Here is a 23,294-nt window from a genome sequence, read left to right on the forward strand (position 1 = left end):
TTGAATTATTTAATGATTAACTATTATTTATTAGCTATAATAACTTGTTTAGGATCTACTATGAATTATTCTATAACTACTATGAATTGTTGAATGATTACTGTTCATTATTTATTATCTATTATACATGGTTAAGTTTCTAGTATGAATGATACTAGAATCACTATAAGTTATTCAGTATGTACTATGATTTGTTCATTAATTACTATTCATAATTTATTATCTAATATACATCGTTCAGTTCCTACTATGAATTATATTATTTTTACTATGAGTTAATTAATATCCACTGCAGAATATGATAGGAATTATTCAATAAGTAATATGACACATTTTCAAGGAATTATCTTCTATGAATTATCAAGCACCTATACTGTGAATTGCTTAGTATTGACCTTACAGTATCTACAATGAATAATTTGATATGTATTCAGAACTGTTCAGCATCTATTAGGAATTATTTGGCAACTACAAATAAATACTATTCAGTATTTGGTATAAACCCCTAATTCCGTTACTCAGTATCCACTTTAGATTATTCATCATCTGCATTAAAATATGTCAACATATAATATGACCTATTCAGCCTTTTTATATTGTTCATTATGAATTATTTATTAATCAGTAATAGGTGTGAATTATTAGTGGGGAGCTGAAATGTGGATCAGAATTAAACCCTGAACTCTGATCAGACACAGTTGTTTGAAAGGTTTGTTTTCCTCGTGTGTGTGTGTGTGTGTTGATGTGGGTCAGTGGGTCCTCAGGGATGCTCTGCTGTTTCTGTAATTCTATTCCTGCTGGATCTGCAGTGAGTTGAGCTCTGGATGCTGTAATTACATAAGTGGAAGCTTTTCAGAGCTAAACGAGAATGAAACACAAATCAACACAGAGCAGAGGAAGGACTTCCTGTATTGTGCAAAATGAGCTTCATTATCATAATGCATAAAAGAGATTAAATTTAGCTCCGGCTTATTGATTCAGAAGCACATTAGAACTCGGTTCCAGACTCAGAATGTGATTACATGTTATTATTATAGTGCTGCTTTTCATCAGCCTGAGTCTGCAGAAAGAGGCGTCTGATAGCTTCTATAACACAGATATTACTGTAATAAAGCCTGTAATTATAACAATAAACAATAATAACTATAATAACTGACCCCGGACCTGCTGAAGCTCAGACTGTAGCTGTTATCAGTGAGGGTTTCTGCATGCAGAGAGAAATACATTAATGTAAATGTGATGATCAGATCTCCAGGACGGACTGAACGCTCTCCTCAGGACATCTTGCACCTGTCGGGCCCTCGGGTTCCGGCTCGGGCCCTCAGCAGGTCGGCTATTTCTGTGTGAGACGCCTGTGTGGCCAATGAGAGAGCACTGCGTCCTCCCTGCACACAAACATGAAGAACATTATTACCCATGCACATTTATTAATAATAATAACAATAATCTTCATTTGAACTTTTTTTAAACTACTATCCAATTATTAACATCATAAACTATTTATGTACTTATATTAAATAACAGATGTTTCTTAGTGTTTACTTATTTATTACTCTTATAGACAGAACATGAACATATTTACAGGGTGTTTATCATGTAGATTTATTAAAAACATTTTATCAAGGAATAAGTTAATTTTCAGAAAAAAAAACTAGATTTATAAAACAGGCCACTAAATGTATTTTAAAAAAAGCCACATTTATAAAAAAAAGGACCACTAAATTTATAAAAAAAGGACCAGAGGATTTATAAAAAAAGAACCACTAAATTTATAAAAAAGGACCAGAGGATTTATAAAAAAGGACAAGTAGATTTAAAAGAGGACCAGTAGATTCATACAAATGGTATTTTATAAATTACTAGTAGATTTATTAAAAGTCCAGTAGATTCATGAAACAGGAACAATAGATACATACTGCTTTATATAAAAATCATTAATAATCAGTTATAACACATACGTAGGAAGAGCAACAATACAGATGGCTGTGGGTTCACTATTTGGCAAACAACAGGTCATTGTTGCCTTTTCTACGTATGTGTTATAACTGATTATTAATGATTTTTAAGGCATTTACAACCTAATTAGTAACCATTAATAAACTAATTGTGAACCATTTATAAACCCTTTATAAAGGTAGTCTTATGTTAAAGTGGTACCAATACAACTGTGTCCACCAGAGGGAGGAAATGTGACAAAACTCAACACTGAGAGCTGAAATCTGACCCGTTTTGGATTGAATGGATTTAGACGTTTGAAGCTCTAAAAACTTCCTTTACAGAAAGTTTTTACACCTAATGATTATGAATACATTAGTAAAAAATGTTGTAATGATTAATATTGTCTCATATATATATATATATAAATTAATATTCTGTTGTAAATATTGTTAATTAATGCAATTAATAATTTTATTGTAAAGTGTTCTAATCATTTTAGGAACTTTAAATGTGTCATCATTCATCGTGAATAATTAGCACAGGAAATAAAAAGTGAAAAAGCTGAAAAATATGAATTTTGTGGAGTCTGAATTCTTATATGATTTAACATTTTTAGGACTAAAATGAACACTATTCTGATAATGACCCGTCTATTCTGGGAAATCTGTAGAAATCCTGCTATTTTGGACAAAAATGGCAAATTAAAGAGAATTTAAGGCCTAGGCAAAGTAGTTGTACTGTGAAGTGTACACTTCTAAATATAAAGCGAACCAATAGAAATACTTCAAAATGACCTGAAATAAATTTTTTTTATACTGACTTCCATTAAAAGTTTAGAAGTTTTTTTCTCTCTCCTGTAAAGTTTTTGTGTTAAAAGATACTTGTTTTTTTATTGGACAGCAATGATATTTATACATGTATAAGTGGATTATATAATAATAATAATCCCAGCAGGTATTTTTTTATGATATTTGATGATTATTATTTATGAGAAGAGGACTGGCCTTATCTGTGAGGTTGACGTCACAGTCGGGGTCCTCCAGCAGGATCCGGACGATGTCGGCGTGCCCGCGGTCGCAGGCGCTGATCAGGGCGGTGGTGCCCGCCCGGTCCTGAGCGTTAATATTAGCCCCCTGTGCCAGAAGCAGCTGCACTGTGGAGACCCGGCCGTGCCTGACCGCCAGGTGAAGAGCCGTCTGACCCACCTGACCCCGGAGACATCACCAAGAAAGTGAGAGAAAGTGATCAAATAACATGCAATGATCTAATCTGTCAATTTTATAACATTACAATTACATATTATATATTAAATATATATTATATATATATATTAAAAATATGAATATAATCAAGAGGAAGATGGATGATCACAAACCATCAAACCACCAAACTGAACTGCTTGAATTATTTTTGCACCAGGAGTAAAGCAGCATAACGTTATCCAAAAGCAGTGTGTAAGACTGGTGGAGGAGAACATGATGCCAAGATGTATGAAAAAAAAACTGTGATTTAAAACCAACCAGGGTTATTCCACCAAATATTGATTTCTGAACTTTTTAAAGTTTTTTTCAGCCATTTTTCTTTTTCTGTAAATAAATGCTCTAAATGAGAATATTTTTATTTGTAATTTGGGAGAAATGTTGTCTGTAGTTTATAGAATAAAACAACAATGTTCATTTTACTCAAACATAAACCTATAAATAGCAAAATCAGAGAAACTTATTCAGAAACTGAAGTGCTCTCTCTTATTTTTTTTTCCAGAGCTGTATATTATGTCTATTTATCTTTATTATTTATTCTATTCTTTATTTATAATAATTACCATATATACCATACTTCATGTGAATGACAATAGTAAGTAAATCCTTGAATCTTTGAATCATATGACCACCTCCTTTCATTTTGCTTTATTTCATTTCTACACTCATTGTCTATTTATGAGCTACCACTGATCATACAGGTGCATCTGTAGCTGTATAATTATACAGACTGTATTTCTGTATTTGTTTCACTGTATCCTTTATTATTCTCATCCTTTCACTCTGTTCTTCAGTACTCAGGACCTCACAGGACCATAGATCTCTGAGATTCTCATATATTCTCCTGAGAATGATCCTCTCTGGTGGTATAATAGTATATATATGTATGTATATATATATTATAAATGCTTACAGAGCTGTATTTCTCACCTGGCCCGCTCGAGTATTAACATCAGAAAGCTTCATCAGCTGTTGAACTGCCTTCATCTCCACTGGAGAATCCACAGGTACGAGACAGGCCAGCATCATGGCTGTGTATCCGATCTTATTCCTCTTATCCACCTCACACACACCTGAAATATAGGAAGAACAGATATATGCAATATTTAAATATATACAGCTCTGAAAAAATTAAGAGGACACTTAAAAATGATGAGTTTCTTTGATTTTACCAAATTAAAAACCTCTGGAATATAATTAAACTGAACTGCTTGAATTTTTGCACCAGGAGTAAAGCAGCATAAAGTTATCCAAAAGCAGTGTGTAAGACTGGTGGAGGAGAACATGATGCCAAGATGCATGTGATTAAAAACCAACCAGGACTATTCCACCAAAGGTCAGTAACTGCACAGAGCCTTTAACTACTTAAACAGCTCCAGTTGTGCAACAGATAAAAGAGCGGTGAATGTGTATTTTTAGTTTTGGCCTTTGCTCGTGTTTTTGCTGTCTGCGCTTCGGCCATAAATCAGCATAAGAGACTCCACAACTACCTCTGAGAGAACAACGCATGGATGTGGATGCATAAAAAACAAGTTTAGAAGCAATTTTAAAATGTCCAAAAATAATAAACTCTTTTCATCAATGAATGAGCAGATGTCCCAATACTTTTGGCTGTATCGTGTATTTAGTACGGTTATTGAATATTAATAGTAAAATTTCAGTTTTACTCACCTGTGTCTAACAGAATCTTGGCGATCCTGAAGTTAGAGTGGGACACGCTGTAATGCAGGGCTGTGTTCCCATTGTCATCCACCATGTTGACCAGGAATGGAAGGACTGCAGGAGTGTATTTGGACACCTCATTTACATACAGGGAAACGGTGTCTGCACAAGAGTCTTCCTCAGCAGAGATGTGGAACCACTGCTGGAACACCACGGTGAGAGCCTGCCTCTGGAAACACACCAGCAATAAGAAACAATCATTTCAGTAGTAATAAAGAGGGTGGAGGTAATATTTTACATTTTTAAAGATTTATTTCTTATTTTCTCTCAGCTTTTCCCCCCAATTTAGCTAGGCTATTCAAGGAGGGTGAAGACTAGCACACGCCTCATCCGAAACATGTGAAGTCAGACTCCGCCTCTTTTTAAGCTGCTGCTGATGCTGCAGCATTGCTGAGTAGCATCACAGCACGCTTGGAGGAAAGCGCAGCGACTCGGTTCTGATACAGCAGCTCACAGACGCAGCCTTGTGCTGAACCACATCACCCTAGGAGTGATGAGGGGAAAGAAAGAGCACCATCTACTGTACTGTACCCACCCAGAGAGAGCAAGACCAGCCAATTGTGCTCTCTCAGGGCTCTGGCTGCTGATAGAAAGCTGCATGACCAGTATTCGAAACTACATTTAGAGACATTTCTCCCAAAATCCAGATTAAAATATTGTCATTTAGAGAAAAAGGGAAAAGTAACAATAAAGGTACAGAGCTTTCAGGCCTCAATCAATGCAAAGAAAAAATGTTCATATTCATAAAGTTTTAAGAGTTCAGAAATAATCAATATTTGGTGGAATAACCCTGGTTGGTTTTTAATCACAGTTTTTTTGTCATGCATCTTGGCATCATGTTCTCCTCCTCCACCAGTCTTACACACTGCTTTTGGATAACTTTATGCTGCTTTACTCCTGGTGCAAAAATTCAAGCAGTTCAGTTTGGTGGTTTGATGGTTTGTGATCATCCATCTTCCTCTTGATTACATTCCAGAGGTTTTTAATTTGCAAACTCATCATTTTTAAGTGGTCTCTTATTGTTTTCCAGAGCTGTTAAAATTAGTGGGTGCAGCTTGCCTAGAATTTACGGTAATTTGAATAAGGGCCATTGTGTAGGTGTCTGAATTACCATGTCATCGTTTGGGTCAGACACTTCGTTCATGTGGTTTTCTAGGAAGTAACACGCAGCCGTGAAGTCTTTGTTGATCTCTGTCTCCCTGAAAACAACAGATAAAATATAATATTATCTATTGTAAGTCGCTTTGGACAAAAGCGTCTGCCAAATGTAATGTAATATTATAGATTAACGATGATGCAGCAACTCCGAGAACATTGTGAAAGTGAAAAATTTTAGTTTGATTTTTGATCTCACCCTCTTCCGTCCTCTGAAAGCTCCTGTGTCTCAACTCCTGAACATGTTTCGACCTGCTCGCTCTCATCTTTCACTGGTGGATCATCTGGACATTCAGCTTCACATGTTTGCCTTGGTTCCTGCTTCATGGCTTCTTCTTCTTCTTCTTCTTCTCGAGTCGTCTCTTCTGTAGGATCTTCTTCTCTGGTTTTCTGTTCTTTAATAAACACTATACTCTCTATTATCTGATCAGGTGGGAACGTCTTAAGGTCAGACTCCTCTTCAGGAAGCTCCGCTGGTTGTGTGCTATACTCCACTGCATCACTTCCATCACCAGACCTGCCAAGATCAAGCAAAGCTTAAGGGAGTCTCTCAGATTTCTCAGATGAGCTCACTAAACATGACTAAACATTATATAACCCAAACAAACTCTTATGTCTGGAAGTGTAGCGCAGTTTCACACTTGTTACCTCTCTCTTGCATCAACTTGCATGGGACTTTCCACCCTGGACTTATGTAACACAGATATCGGGTCCTCCAGCTTGGACGTTTGTGCTGAGATGAACATAGAAATAGAAATATATTCACATATTCAGATATTCAGATATAGAAAATCAAGAAGCTTAGCATTAAATTCTTTGATTGGTTTTCATTTGTAAAATTAGGCTCATTATTAACAAAATAGTTGCACCCAGAGTGAAGTGTCAGAATGCACTTTATCAGAAAGAAGATAAAGGATACCAATTATAAAATTATGATTGACTGTAGTTCAACTTATATAGCGCCTTTCTAGAAACCCTAGAAAGGATGCTTTACAATTTTCACATTTTTACACGCAACCATTTGTACTCAGCACTCATCCACACCAGTGAGAAGCGGCAGCCAATAGCGCACAGCATACTCTCAACCGGAAACCACAGTCCACAGCGCTAAAACATTTACCAAGGACAGACTGCCAATCCACACAAATTTACATACATGCATTCATTTTTTTCTGGCCAATTTGTAGTATCCAGTTTACCTGATTTTCACTGTGGGTGGAAACCAGAGTCCCCGGAGGAAACCCCGGACTTGAACCCAAGACCCCAGTGCTGGGAGGCAAACGTGCTAACCACTAAGCCACTGTATCACCAATAATTAGGCTGATATTATGAAGAGTTAATTTGCACAAACAAATAGGTAGGTATACTTAAAGGTTTGTATTTATCTGATGATGCAAACAAATTCTTAATTTTTGAGCTACATACTCAGATATTGTGTGTAATTAATGTGTACTGCATGTGTAATTAATGTGTAATTCATGCGTAGAGCAACATGCCTAACGTCTCAGCAGTCTTAGAGTTGTAGAGACAAAAGGAGGACTCATCACTGAAGATGACCCTTTGTCATACTGCTTTTGTCTTGCTGGAGAAATCCAACAAATCTGTGTGTGGAGGCATGTGTGTGTGTTAACAGCCCTTAACTTTATGTTAAGAAGGTCCTGCAACCAACCAGTGGCTCTACCTTTCCTCAATGCATTCTCCGATATGCGCTATTCCTACAGTACTCACTTATTTCTGGCTGAATTTGAATATTTTTGTTGATGAGTGTAAACAGGTGTTCAAACACTAAATGGACAAATGTATTGAGGCACCTGCTTGTTTATTTCTTGTTTCTTTCTAAATCAAGGGCATTAAAAGGTGTTTTTCCTACTTTTGTTGGAGAAACTTTTTTTTTTTTTGGTCATTTAAGGGTTTTTTGCCGCAAGGATTTGATTGCATTCAGTGTATTCAGCATTAGAAAGGTCAGCATATTGGTTGATCACCACTCCAACTCATAATCCTATAATCCTCAACTTTATAAATTAAAACACCAAAGTATTGGCTGGAGCACCTTCATTCATTCATAGAGCCCTGGTCCATTGGCAATACTTCTTTTTGTGTAATAGATGAAATAAATGAAATGAAATACATTAATCAGAAGGCATATCCACTTCTTCATACTGTAAATGAGATGTTTACCTGGTTGTTGCGCTTGCAGCTCTCCAGCAGGAGACACATAAAGCGACAGTAGGCTCACTAAAGTGACCAGCTGTTCTTGGATGGAGCAGACACGAGGAGGCAGGTGTTCAGAAGACAAGACCCTTCCAGACGACTCTTTCCTGCAGAGGCATTCCCATTGTTCATGCAGGAGCTCTTTCACTCTTTTCACGTGATGCTCCATCTCTGCGTGAGATTTTGCAGGTGCTTTTGACGCATGATGGGGTTTGAGTCCTTCTTCTAAACCACACTGACCTGATTCCTGCAGCTGAACCTGAACGGAAGCTTCAGGTTTCCGTACTTTTGCGTGCTCTGACGTTTTGTTCTCAGGTGAATGCTCTTCAGTTCCTTCAGCTCTGACCCAGACGTTTTCAGCACTATTGCGTTCAACGTTTTTGTTCAGCTCCTTGATTCTCTCGTCTTTTATTCGGCTCTCCAGCACCTGCTGCTTCAGCTGATCTCTCGTCTTGTCCAGGTCGGACTCGAGTTCATGGAGTTTCTGCTCCAGCGTGACAACTTTCCTCTGCAGAGTCTCCGTGAGAGACTTAGATCTGTCTCCGTGATCTGAAAGATCTTTGTTATCTCTGGAAGTTTTAGTTCCTTGCAGATTTCTACCTGTTCCTGTGGTAAAGGGAATCACAATTGCGTCCACTTGCTCGGAAGAAGCCTTGACGTTCTCTTCCAGTTGATCGTACTCTCGATTCATCCAGTCGTCGTTTGCTTTGTTTTGAATCTCCGCGGTCTTTGAAACCACGGCTGAACTGGTGAAATGGCTTGAGCTCTGTGGCGAACCGCTAGAAAAGTCCACTGGTTCTTTGGTACTTGGTGAAATTTGGGTTTGGAATTTGTACAAGAGCATTTCCCGCTCCTCTTGCAGGATGCATATTTGGGCTTTGAGCTCTGGTATAACCCTGATCTCCTCCTCCAGCTCTGCCGTTCGCTGTAAGGCTGCAGTGAGCCGTTGAAGAGTCCCGTTCGCCCCTGCCGTCTTTCTCTCCGGGCTGTGGAAGACGTCCTCGGAAGATCCGTTTTCTTGCGTGAGGTAATCCCTCGAACCGTTGGGGCTGGTTGGGTCTTCGATGGATTCTGAACGTTTCCTCAGTAACACTGTGAGTGGTAAACTCGAGGCACGAAGTAAATTCGGCCTTACGTGAAGTCCTAAGGGCTGCTCGTCGAAGGCCTGAATGGTGGCGTCCATTTCTGCGGCTGTGAAGGAACTGTAGGAAGGCTCTACCTGCCTGACTAAAGCAGTTGAACCACCATCGGAAGACTGAAACGCTGTATTTCCGTAACTTTGCTGCGAGTCTGCGAGTCTAGGTCTGGGAAATAAAATACCAGTAGAGTTCCACTGGGAGGGCCTGCTGCACCCATACCCAGGTAGGCTGAGATTTCTGGATAGGGAACCAGTTGTTCGCCCACGTTGTCTACGCTGGATTGGCACTCTCCTGATGGTGTTGCCCTTTTCAATGTCGTCAACGTACTTAAGAAAGTCCAAATCCAAATGAAATCCGTATGGAGTCTCAACAGAATAGCAGGGTGGTCTTCCACGACTTCCATGACCATTCTCTTTTGGAGCCACACCATTTACTGAGGTAAAAAAACAAGTTAAAAAGAATTAGAGCAAAAAAGAGCAAGAAAAAACAATGGCATACCTTTAGATCAATACCTTTTTGTGCATCCATTGTTTATAGGGTTCAGTCATTGGTTTTATTAACTTTATTCTTCGCGACGTTCCTCGTTCAACACCTGAGAATAAAACAAAGTTAGTTTAATTAAATTCTATTGATTTTAAGGTTCAGAAATACACTGAAGAAATGTTTCACAACTTTCTGCATTTGCTTTTTTTTAAGTAAGTTTAATTTCAGATCAATTTTAGTAACTTTAACTTGGTTTCAAGACAATACTACCTAATTAAATATTAGGTAATTACCTAATTAAATTTATACAATATTACTCAAAAAATGATGATACATAATATATTATAATTCTTAATATTCCTTTAAATATTTTAAGTTAAAACACACATATTACACTGTCTCAACACATGAATGGCATGTAATACATTCTTTTTAGTTTAATACATATTACATATCATTCATGTGTTGAGACAGTGAGAGTTGGTCTGTTTACAAAATAAATCTTTGAGATTATGCAAATATTTGAATGTGTGTTTTAACTAAACTAAAACTAAATTTCAGGAATTATAATATATTAATACGTATCATAAATTATTTGAGTCATATTGTATAAATTAAGTAATTGTAATTAGGTAATATTGTATGCAGAAATGAAGTAAAGTTTACTAAATAAAAGAAAGGATTGACTGAAGTTCAGTTCTCTTATTTACTCTGTGTAACATTTAAGTATTGAAACTGAGTTGAAGTTACTTAAATTTATCTGAAATTAAATTTACTTAAAAAAAAAAGCAAATGCAAAAAGTTGCGAAACTTTTTTTAAAAGTAAATTTAAAAACTTATTTTTACTAATTGGTTGCACAGATTTTCACGAGTGTTCCACTTTAGTTGTATTTAAACTTTTCTGAGCAAAAGTAGGAAAGACTTTGAAGAGCTTTCTCCTCAGACTGTCTCCCCCCACCTCGACGCTGTCGCTCTGTCTCTCTCTGTCTCTCTGACCACGCGGCACTGAGGAGGCACCACAAAGGCAGCCACAGCCCAAACAATGTGAGCTATGCAGTAAACACACAAACAGCTGAGACCAAACACTTCCACTCCCTCACACGGACTCGCCGGCATGCACGCCGCACTCCTACAACACTTCTCCACGCTGCTCTGACTGAATCCAATCTTATCCAGAATCTCCTCCTGTGTAATCCTCATATCTCCCCTGAGCCGAGCTACGTCCAGCTCTGCAGATAAGATCAGGGAGAACAGCTCACACTGCCGGAAATACGGGCTCTTCTTCTTCTTCTTCTTTTTTTTCTTTTATGTAGGATGAGAGGTGGCTTTTTTACACCTGGCGAATGATCAAAAGTCAAACAAAAAAAAGCTAAAGTGACAAAATGGACAGAGGGACCTTAACTTAACTTAAAACGCAACATCTCAAGGGGTTCCCTATCTAAACTGTATAGATTATTGATAACACTTTACTTGGATGGTCCATTTTATGCCCCTAATTGATGCTCAACTGTCAATCATCTTACATTCAACTGAATGTCTATTAAATGCAACTTAACCCTATGTTTAATGTATACGATTCAATATAGAACCCAACCCTAACCTTAACCATTAATCAACCCTAAAATCTAACCCTAAACCTAACCATAACCATAACCTAACCCAATACCCAATTCTAAAATGTTAAGGTTAGAGTTTGGGTCAGAGATTTCATTTTCCAGCAGGACTTGGCACACTGCCCACACTGCCAAAAGTACCAATTGGTCCTGTATAATAAAACAATTAAGAGTCCACCTCAGTTTTTCTGATTTTGCTATTTATAGGTTTATGTTTGAGTAAAATGAACTTTGTTGTTTTATTATATAAACTACAGACAACATTTCTATAAAATACAAATACAAATATTGTCAAAATGAGAAATGGCTGAAATAACAAAACAAAAAAAAGACGCAGAGCTTTCAGACCTCAAATAATTGCAAAGAAAGCAAAACGTTCATATTCATAAAGTTTTAAGAGTTCAGAAATCAATATTTGGTGGAATAACCCTGGTTGGTTTTTAATCATTTTTTAATTTTCTCCTCCACCAGTCTTACACACTGCTTTTGGATAACTTTATGCTGCTTTACTCCTGGTGCAAAAAATTCAAGCAGTTCAGTTTGGTGGTTTGATGGTTTGTGATCATCCATCTTCCTCTTGATTATATTTGATTAGGTTTTCAATTTGGTAAAATAAAAAAAAACATAATGTGTTCTAACATAAAGTGCTCTCTCACTTTTTCCCAGAGCTGTATAAAACACAAAAATCTCCTGTTTCACATTCAGACAGTGTTCTGTGCCCTGCAGAGCTGCATATGGTGCACTTGCACTCTCGCCTGCGGTCACAAATATACAAATAATGGGCTGGCACTAAACAAGCACGAGCATCCAAGAAGTTGGCAGGGTCTCTGATTTGAGGAACTCTCAGAGTTTCCACCTCCACTAATGAGAACATCTCCACTTATTTGGCTGGAAAAGTGCAAGCAGAGTGAAAACAACAGCAGAAAAGTAACGGCAGCGAAAATTCTTACAGATTAGCTGTGGTTAAGACAGGAAACGGAAAAAAGCTGTAATTAACTTCTTATTACTGTTCGTCTGAGAGGAACGAGTCCTACGCAAGCTTAAAATAATAATAAATAGTGCATATATACATTTATACATATCTATAAATATATACTTAACTATTTTGCCAATTTTTGCACAAGTGCTTCCATATTTAAGACAAAAGCCCTTCAGTGAAAACTCTAAACTCATTGAGCTGACTCTGGCATTCCTCTAGGAAATCTGACTTGAATTAAACCATCTGCTCCCAACTATCAATTATGCAACATTTCTTAACATCAATTTTTAAGCATTAGTTTTGACAGATTTTCATGTTTGCAGACTTGCTTTCTAGTTCTTTTTTTGTTCTGAGCTGGAGGTCTTTTTTATATATTTTTTTGTATTTAATGAATTATTTATTATTTCTTTTTCCTCTTTTCAGTTTCTCCCTAATTTAATAATTTAATCATTTAATCATTCACTCTTCCCACCCACCAGCTGGACTCCTCCTATCACACAATCTTACCTTACCAGCATGACAGGCTCAATTGAACCACTGAAAGTGATCAATAAAAGTGAAAAACATTAATTATCCGGTTCCAATGGCAGCCGTCAAGGAGTGAGATCAACAGTATAAATTAGGCAGCAAGTGAGAAGTCAGTTCTTTAAGTTGATTAAGTGGATTAAGTTGAAAATTGGACTAATATAAGAATCTAAGACACTTAACAGATTGGCTCCGAGTGGTCCAGCAGTCTAAAGCGCTGCCACTATGATCAGGAGTTCGAATCCCGGTCATGCAGCTTGCCATCAGCTGCCAAAGCCCTGAGAAAGCACAATTGGCCTTGCTCCTTCTGGGTGGGTACAGTAGATAGAATCCTAGGGTGATGTGGATCAGCACAAGGCTGCGTCTGTGAGCTGATGTATCAGAACCGAGTCACATGTGTCGGAAGAGGCATCTTCACACAACTAACAGCAGGACGTCTTAAATGATGTAACATAGGACAGCTTCAGAGGTCTTGTAGGTTCTGTGCTTTAGTGGCTCAGAGCTGTTCTGGGACCTGCACAAGCTTAGACAGGTGGTTTTAATGTTATGGCTGATGGATAAAACATTGTATAACAACTAAGGCTCAAGGGCCATTCCACCCCTTGCCCCCTACTACTTAAACCTACCCCACAAATTCACCCACTCTCCAAACGGAGGGGTGTCGCAATCACGGCTAGACGGCTACACAAGTGATCTGTTTGTTAAACCATATAAAAACCTTATATAGAAATCATATAAAAACATATTATACACATAAAAACTTCATATAGAAATCATATAAAAACATATAATACATATTAAAACCTTCACCTGAGTTTGATAGTCGGGTAACACCAACATTGTTAAATGGTTGAGCCTGAAACAGGCTTCGGGAGAGTGTTTATCTGAGACAATCTCCACTTTTGTTGGATGATTTTATAAAAACGTCTTCAGTCTTCTCTCGCAGTCCTAATTTGAGGTGCTATTTTTTGCTGGAACTTTCTGCTCTCATTAAACACATTTCTTTCCGTTGCATTCCTGCTCAGACCGCAAATTGGATTTGAACCCATGACAACTTAAAAACTGCTAGTTCCTTTTTTAAACCACTGCTCTGTATGAGAGAGAAAGAGAGAGGGAGAATGGACATTTTTCTGTGTTGGTGTAGGAGGGTGGGCGTGCGGGAGGTGGGGGTTAATGCGCGCTATGGAAACTTGAGAAGAGCGAAGAGCGTTTTACTCTGCGGAGAGAAATTTGGGCCTGGCGCTGCTGTAACACGGCGCCGAAAGGGGAATATATGCTTTAGCCGAATCTGCCCACAGTGATTCAGAGAAATGTCACCGCATGATGTGCTGAGGCGAGCTCGTACGGCTGAATCTCTACAACTAGAGACTGAGGATGAGCTTCGAAATGACGATTATGATAATGTTTTTGGTCTTCTCTGTTGAGATATCACAATATAGGGAGTAGTGTCTTTTCTTTTCATGCTTAAGGCTGTTTTGAGGCTTTTTTGAGTCACTTTTAAGGCTCTTTTGAGGCTTATTTGAGACTCTTTTAAGGCTTTTTTGAGGCTCTTCTAAGGCTCTTTTGAGGCTCTTGTGAGTCTCTTTTGAGGCTCTTGTGAGTCTCTTTTGAGGCTCTTTTGTGGCTCTTTTAAGGCTCTTTAAGCCTTTTTAAGGCTTTTTTAAGGCACTTTTTGGGCCTTGAGGTTTTTCTGCAGCTCTTATGAGGCTCTTTTAATGCTCTTTTGAGGCTCTATTGGGGCTCTTTTGGGGCTCTTTTGCAGCTACTTTAAGGCTCTTTTGAGGCTCTTTTAAGGCTTATTTGAGGCTCTTTTAAGGCTCTTTTGATGCACTTTTAAGGCTATTTTGAGGCTCTTTTGCAGCTCTTTTGAGGTACTCTTGAGGCTCCTTTGAGGCTTTTTTTAAGGCTCTTTGATGCTTTTTTATGGGTCTTTTGAGGGTCTTTTGAGGCCTATTTGAGGCTCTTTTAAGGCTCTTTTGAGCCTCTTTTGAGCCCCTTTTGAGGCTCTTTCAGACTCATACTCTCCTGCACTACACTCTACACAATGGAGCACTACACTAAAAGAGTCAGAGAGTCGTTTCGGTCTTCCTGTTTGGCCCCGTTAGTGGTGTGGTTTCCTCGGCACAGGACTTCATTCCTGCTCCTCTATTTGGAGTTCGAGTTCAGGACGGAGGCCAGAGCCTGGAGCTGCCCCTCCCTGACCTCTGGAGGCCTCAAGTCTGAGCCCTGAGGGTGTGGCAGGTCCTGCTGTCTCTCTTTCTGACCACTCTGGACCTGGGGTAGTCCCATAACCCTGGCATCTTGGCATGGCCTCCTCCACCAATCTTACACACTGCTTTTGGATAACTTTATGCTGCTTTACTCCTGGTGCAAAAATTCAAGCAGTTCAGTTTGGTGGTTTGATGGTTTGTGATCATCCTTCTTCCTCTTGATCAAACAGTAACTTGGTGCCGCCCACTGCTAAAAACACTGGAAAAAAACAGTAGTGCTAGAGGCAGCCATTGAGGCAAAGTAAAAGCTTTTTTTTTTTTTTACAAATTTAACATGATTTTGAACACTTTTAATGTTATAATCATGCTTTTTACTGTTTAGGGATCAAATGTTGTTGCGTTTCGTTTAGGTTTTTGTGCCTGTGTGGAAACAAACCAGGCAGAGGGAGAAACGCTCCAAATAAACAAACTTATCAACTGATTTAGACCATAGAAACTTTGACAACTACTTTCACATCCTCTGGAGGCCTCCAGTCTGGGGCCTGAGTGTGTGGCAGGTCCTGCTGTCTCTCTTTCTGACCACTCTGGATCTGAGGTAGTCCCATTTTTCTACTATATTGTCCAGTGGCGTCTAGTGAGAAGTCCCTGGATTTGGTTTCTACACTTGGTTTCAACTTTTTAGTGCACATTTTGCACTTTTTTCCCTTTGCTCTTTCTTTTTCATTCTTGTACACAGTCATCATTTGTTTAGATCTGCTTTTTTCTTTTCCTTTTATCCCCTAACTTTCTCTCTCTCTCTCTCTCTCTCTCTTTTATTCTTTTCCAATGTCTTCCCTTCTCATTTTTCCATGTCCACAGGACTTGGACCACGCAGATCTTCCAGGCTCCTTGCCAAGAGCACTATGGGCACACACACTTACACACACTTACACACACACACACACACACACACTTACACACACACTTACACACACACACACACACACACAGCAGTTACATGTGTGCAGGCACGTGTAATCGTAATCGTGAACCACAGAGAGAGGAGAGCTCGAAAAGCTTGAAAAAAGACCAGATAAACATCTCACGAGTCCACGACTTGAAATGACATTAGGTTATTTACGTTGGACATCATCCTGTCTTGTCCTGGAGCGGATCTTTCCATTGTCTGTGGAGAACAATGACCTCTTTTCATGAATAGAAACCAATGCCTACCTTGATGTGATGCTCAGTGTTTGCAGAATCTTCATGCAGAAACTTTTTAATCCAGTTTACTTTAGTTTAACTAGTCTAAAACCAAAAAATCCAACAAGACATCATCACTATTATCATTATCACTATCATTATCACTATCACTATCACTATCCATTACCTCCAGCAGCAGCACCACCATGCATCGACCTTCTCCTGCCTCCCCCGGCCGACTCTGGACCTCTGAATCTCAGCGAGCGTGAGGGAAAGAGCTTCAGACGTGAATTAAAATTCTTTGAAAACATAAGCAGTGTTATTGTGGGTTGACAGTAGGGAGGCCGGCCGTGGGCCCTCTCTCGCCCCTCACAGCCCACCCCAGCCAATCAGAGCAGGAGGGAGGAGCAGAACCGTAGCTGCTGGTCCAATAGGAATCGAGTGGGAGGGCCGTCTCGTGCCGGAGGGCCGGAGAGGCATTTCTCAAAACAAGCCCCATGTGTTGGGAGGGGGGTCACAGCAAAGCTTTTGGAGGTCCCTCAGCTGACAGGGTGGTCAAAGAGCCCCGCAGATACTATAGTTACACTTCCATACACCACACACACACACACACACACATGTGTGCACACACTCGTGTGAAAGAGTGTAATTCAATACACCACAGCAGGATTCCCTATACACCGTAACAGGAAATACCAAAGATGGGGGCGAGAGGTTTCTCTGATTTTGCTATTTATAGGTTTATGTTTGAGTAAAATGAACATTGTTATTTTATTCTATAAACTACAGACAACATTTCTCCCAAATTCCAAATAAAAATATTCTCACAGACTTCTCTTTCAGATTCAAAATAACGCAAAGAAAACAAGTTCATATTCATAAAGTTTTAGGAGTTCAGGAATCAACATTTGGTGGAATAACCCTGATTGGTTTTTAATCACAGTTTTTTTCATGCATCTTGGCATCATGTTCTCCTCCACCAGTCTTACACACTGCTTTTGGATAACTTTATGCTGCTTTACTCCTGGTGCAAAAATTTAAGCAGTTCAGTTTGGTGGTTTGATGGTTTGTGATCATCCATCTTCCTCTTGATTATATTCCAGAGGTTTTCAATTTGATAAAAGACAAAAGATCAAATAAACTCTTTTCATAAAAAATTTTAAGTGGCCTCTTATTTTTTTTTCCAGAGCTGTATCTGTTAAACTCTCCTCTCAAGGCATCAGAATATTATGACTGCTTACTTGTGTCTCCATTCATTGTCATTATCATGTTTAACTTCGCTAATCATGCAGGATAATTTGTAGTTAATAAAATAATAATCTGTTTTTTCTGCACACTCAATTATTTTCCTCCTTAAGTTAACATCTGAACCAAAAATTTGAGGTTTAGGTGTTTGGAGCATCCACTCTTTTCTTTTCAGAAGAACAAAGCAAGTTTTTCCTCACCTCATCTGTTAAACATGGTGGTGGGAGTATTTAAAAAAATATTTTTGCCTTTCTTCATGAAATCTATTTGATCGTCTCTACTTCCTTTCTGTCTTTGAAATATGAAATCTGTCATCAAACAGTGTTTGAAACTTATAGCTTAAATTCTTTTTGGGAGACTCTCCTTCTTCATGTTTCTGCTATAGAACCTTATTGATGTAATTGCCTGTACGTTTTTTCTTAAATAATAGGTTTTGGGGGATTTAGTGCCTCTCTGGTGAGAATGGGTAATTGCACAGAGCATGCAGAAGAATCATTTTAAACTGGGCGGGTGTGATGTGGTCTCCTTTCAGAGCGGATGAATTCGATTCCAGCTTATGTTCAGTCAGAGAGAGAGAGAGAGAGAGAGAGAGAGAGAGAGCTCAGTCAGAAACTTCACTCCTTCATTTCTTTGGTTTTACTATGAGTGAATGGAGGAGCTACTGAGCTCTGAGTTTCCCCTTCTGAAGTCTCCATTGCTCCACCAGCCGCTCGCGTTCATTAAAACTGAGCCAGATCCTCTTTTAGAGGCTGTACGTGTGACGTAAGTACCTAAAGACACGTGACGTGGCCAGAAGAACAGTATTTAGAATATATTTATGAATATACTGTATTAGTATATACCTGTTAAACATGGTGGTGAGAGTGTTGTTAAAATATGCAGTAAGGTTTTTACACACCTAAAAAATTGGTCTTAGAAGCTCAAGGCAATTTATGCTTTATGTTAATTGATTTATTTTGAGTTTTTTCTTAGTAAGAGCTTTCCAATCGGCTCCACATCTTTTCAGACCCACAGAATTGCGTTGTTTCTCAAACAGAAGGACTGACACAACAATAGTGGATGTTTTTTTTTTTAGATATGAAGAAAGAATAGAGCTTAATTTGCTACCTTTTCTCTCTAAAAGATGAAATCATGAAATCTTTATGTGTTGTTTATCAGCTCGGGTCAGTCCTGAGGGACGTTGTTTTGAGCCAATCAGGAGGTATGTAAACAATGTTGTATCTATACTGTATGTCTTCTCTGAACAAGCTACCCTCACGTACTGATCATACAGTCAACAAAACTCAAGTTCCGTTTTGATTTTGAACCCTGGATCCCTGTCCCACATTTCCACACGAACAGTTCACCACTGAAAAACACAACAGCCGTCACAACACCATCGCCTCCGACGCCAGGGGTTGATTATTAACCCATACCCTAATTAAACTGAACCCAAACACAGAGATTTACTGTGTTAAGACCTCCTGAGAGAAAGGCCCTCTCAGATCAGTGTTGATTCTCAGAGGTTCACATCTCTTCAAATTCAATCACAGCTTTAAAACAGTAAAGTCATCCTAATAAAACAGACCACAGCGTTTCTGCAGCGTCTGCGAGAGCAGCGACCACAACGCCGTTTAACAGAGAAGCCGAGCTCTAATCGTCAGCCCCAACCACCTTCACCACAAACGCTTTTCAATATTTACCATCTACCAATTACAATTATTTTACATCTACCAATTACAGCCAGATTATACCCAAATTATGTATGGTAAGATTTCTACATCTATCAAATGATGCATATTTAAGGCTAAGAGCTGACACTATTATCAGGAGATTGTCGGTTCGAATCCTGTTCTTGCTCTCTCTGGGTGGGTACAGTAGATGATACTCTTTCCCCTCAGCACTCCTAGGGTGATGTGGATCAGCACAAGGCTGCATCTGTGTGCTGATGTATCAGAACTTGCCTTGCAAATTGGGGAGAAAATGGCATAAAGTTACAAAACAAATTATGCATATTACAATTAGGAGTTAATAATCTCTGGTTACATTTAATTAATTAATTAATTTATTTATTTATATACAGCTCTGGGAAAAAAAAGTTTCTAAATCAGTGTCTCTTTATTTGCAAAAAATGAGAAATGGCTGATATAACAAAAAGTTATGTTTTCATGCATCTTGGCATCATGTACTCCTCCATGCTTCTGCATTTTCATGCTTCTTGGCATGTTCTCCTCCACCAGTCTTACACACTGCTTTTGGATAACTTTATGCTGCTTTACTCCTGGTGCAAAAATTCAAGCAGTTCAGTTTGGTTTGATGGTTTGTGATCATCCATCTTCCTCTTGATTATATTCCAGAGGTCTTCAATTTGATAAAATCAAATAAAAAAAATAATTTTTAAGTGCTCTCTCATTTTTTTAGAGCTGTACGTAGAATTCCCAACTACTTTAGAATTGGTGTTGTAAATAAAGAGCAAGAGAAATTTCAAAAGGTTCAGCTGCTGCAGACATGTAAAAGCATTTCACAACTTTCAGTGTTTTTTTTTCCAGTGAGATTTAATCGAGATTCCACGAAAATGCCCCAGTGGCCTTGTGCAAACAGATGCTCAGCTCCAGGTACACCAAATGAGGTTAGATCTAAACGAATGCGAGTTAATCTTTAACTGGGGGATTTTCTGTAGAGCATGTATGTTAAGCTCGTAGGGATGATTTAAACAGAATTAAATTTAGGCCAGCTAAATCACTTAGCACTTAGTTTTTATTTTTTATTTTAGTTTTTAAGTTTTTATTTCAATGAGCAATAATAATTCTTCCATTTAAATGATAAAATGGTCTTGTGTCATTTAAATAATAGTAAATTTAATATCAGGAATTGGATAAATCCCTGGAAAGCTACCCAAACCTCATTTAAGTAATGCAACTGAACAAATTAAAGGTCATTACTTGGTACAATGGTAATTTTAGGGCTATTATACAGAACAGATTCCTAATCAGCCTAATTTTATGTGAAAGGAGGCGTACAAGACAGGGGAGTGTGCTGGGCTTGTATTAAAATTTGTTAAAACAAAATGATTTGATTATGTGTTACGAATAAAGAGATGAGAAGATTGATGTAATTGCCTGTACGTTTTTTCTTAAATAATAGGTTTTGGGGGATTTAGTGCCTCTCTGGTGAGAATGGGTAATTGCACAGAGCATGCAGAAGAATCATTTTAAACTGGGCGGGTGTGATGTGGTCTCCTTTCAGAGCGGATGAATTCGATTCCAGCTTATGTTCAGTCAGAGAGAGAAAGAGGAGAGAGAGAGAGAGAGCTCAGTCAGAAACTTCACTCCTTCATTTCTTTGGTTTTACTATGAGTGAATGGAGGAGCTAATGAGCTCTGAGTTTCCTCTTCTGAAGTCTCCAATGCTCCACCAGCCGCTCACGTTCAGTAAAACTGATCCAGATCCTCTTTTAGAGGCTGTACGTGTGACGTAAGTACCTAAAGACACGTGACGTGGCCAGAAGAACAGTATTTAGAATATATTTATGAATATACTGTATTAGGATTAGCAGGGATGGTGGTTTCAGCACACTGGTACCAATAAACACAATATTTTATCCATATTCTTCTCCACTCAGAAATGCTTCTGCTTTCAGTTTAGAAACAAAATACTACAGACTGACATTTTAAGGTTAATAGCAATACTGATAATAAATCCCTTATAAACAAAATCCTACGTCATACTCTCATACAACTTGTACATACCGTATATTTTGGGATATTTTAAGCTTCTGAAGGCGGGTTTTAGACTGATTTTAGGCTGGATATTTTTGTTGGATCTGGCAACCCTGGGGAAAACAACAAAAAGGCTGTGGAAGACAGAAACCCAGGGATGCAGGATCAAGATCGACGCAGAAAGTAAGAAAAGAAGACACACAAGAGCTTAAATATGACTAAGATTTGACAAAATATAAAAGCAGAATCACCTCTGGCAAACAGAGGGTTACAGTGTCAGAGTGACCACAGAACATCAGAGTGAGAACACTCTACCCTGCAATTTAGGACGGCAAACTGCCACAGTCACCATGGTAGAGAGAAAATCAGACGTGTTGCATCATCTCATGGAAAATACATTTGAGTTGAGGAGAATTGAGGGTATTTTCTGAAGCGCTGAATGATTGTGAGTTTTTTAATGCTTGGTGTTTTGCCTCAGGCACAGTATATATATATATATATATATATATATATATATATATATATATATATATATATATATATATATATATATATATATATTGGACTTATTTTGCAGATATGTGTCATAATTCTGCTCTGAAGTCAGAGCCGGCCTGGCGGAGAAGTCTGACGATATGAAAAACGCCTGCAGGGGCAGGAAATCTGTGATGTAGCTTCACTGCAGATGCTTTTAGATATTCAATCATAAGAAGCATTTAAAACACTCTGCTGTGCTGTCTCCAAACCATTCAGAAAACTAAACAAACCCAAAGTCACTGGACCAGTGTAGCTCTATGTAGTTTCCAGAAGTCATTGGGTCTTCTCCAAAGAGATAAAGACCTAAAAGATCCAAATTTACCATTATGGTCAGGTTTAGAACCTAAAAACATATTAGCAGAAACTTCAACAGATGTTTTGGGTACGTTAATCAATGAAACAAACATTAATTAACTAATTACACATTTTTTCGCACTATACAAAGCACTTAAAAACCACGCTAAGCGCTAGCTCTTTCGCTGATCACTTGTGAGCATATCGGACTGTAGTCTGCGTGTTTACCATGTTAAAACAAGCTGCGTGGAACATATCAGGCAGCATTAGCTGCCAACCACAGCTAGTGCTAGCAGTTAGCCGCTAATGCTAATTCTAATGCTAAAGCTGCTGCACCCAGCCTTAGTGGAAATCTGCAAATCTACTCACCCAAATAAACTATTTCATGAGGGGAAATCTGTGTAGAACAACACAGATTCATTTAGCTTAGCCACCCAGCAGCAAAACCTGCTGAATTAGAAGGAATTAGAAGAAACATGGCGACACCACTGTTCCTTACTGGTGTTGCATAATGCGACTTATAATATGATGCGCCTTATGCATGAAAATAGACCAGAAAACAGACGTTCATTGATAGGGTGCTTCATATTCTGGAGCGCTTATAGTGCAAAAAATACAAATTTTAAGCAAATTAATTACATCACCAAGATTGACCCTAACTTCCACTGTAATATGCCCCGCCCCCACTCTGCTGGTCAACCTAGTTTACCATAAAGTTTACAAAAAAGTTTGCTCTATATATAATTTATCATGCATTCTACATTAAATTATTTATACTATTTACGGTATATATAAGTATATAACAGCATTTTAATTTACACCACTAATATAAATATAATTGCTTTTTAGATTTCTCACATTCATTCTTTTATTTACATTTAAATATACACTATAAAAAAACGTACAACATATTAAGAAGAACAAGTGCGATTAATCGCAGTTAATCACAAAAAAATTGGCAAGTGAATCTGAAGCAGCATGTAGATTAAAATAGAGTGATTTGTTTGCTCACAAAGTCACATCAGTTCACCAGCGTTCGCTTAATGATCAACCCGCCCGCAGCAGGACGAGTATAAAGGGCTTGGGTTCATCTTTATCTATCATT

The 23,294-nt window shown here is 38.3% G+C and overlaps 1 protein-coding gene across 2 annotated transcripts; it reads right to left on the reverse strand.

Annotated features, from left to right (window-relative positions):
* Positions 1 to 890: 890 nt before the first annotated feature.
* LOC103044744 (KN motif and ankyrin repeat domain-containing protein 2) lies at positions 891 to 16,727 on the reverse strand. 2 transcript variants are annotated; one of them, XM_022677813.2, is made up of 10 exons: positions 16,604 to 16,727; positions 9,937 to 10,016; positions 8,253 to 9,857; positions 6,723 to 6,807; positions 6,274 to 6,591; positions 6,031 to 6,118; positions 4,869 to 5,088; positions 4,128 to 4,270; positions 2,943 to 3,143; positions 891 to 1,385 (listed from the first exon to the last, which is right to left on the reverse strand). In XM_022677813.2, exons 2-10 carry the CDS (start codon positions 9,950 to 9,952, stop codon positions 1,275 to 1,277), a joined length of 2,787 nt encoding a protein of 928 aa, XP_022533534.2. In that variant the 5' UTR covers positions 9,953 to 10,016; positions 16,604 to 16,727; the 3' UTR covers positions 891 to 1,274. The 2 variants fall into 2 exon arrangements, with proteins under 2 accessions (XP_022533534.2, XP_022533535.2); XM_022677814.2 differs by lacking the exon at positions 16,604 to 16,727 and adding an exon at positions 16,447 to 16,567.
* Between the last annotated feature and the right edge of the window lie 6,567 nt (positions 16,728 to 23,294).

Source organism: Astyanax mexicanus, chromosome 8 (genome assembly GCF_023375975.1).
Source record: "Astyanax mexicanus isolate ESR-SI-001 chromosome 8, AstMex3_surface, whole genome shotgun sequence".
NCBI lineage: Eukaryota > Metazoa > Chordata > Actinopteri > Characiformes > Acestrorhamphidae > Astyanax > Astyanax mexicanus.

What these genes read in the sequence shown, in the direction of transcription:
- LOC103044744 (XM_022677813.2), bottom strand. An exon ending in CTGACCCAAACGATGACATG is followed by an intron (nt 5,089 to 6,030) that starts GTAATTCAGACA and finishes GTGTGTTTCCAG; the next exon opens with AGGCAGGCTCTCACCGTGGT. An exon ending in TTAATACTCGAGCGGGCCAG is followed by an intron (nt 3,144 to 4,127) that starts GTGAGAAATACA and finishes CTCCGGGGTCAG; the next exon opens with GTGGGTCAGACGGCTCTTCA.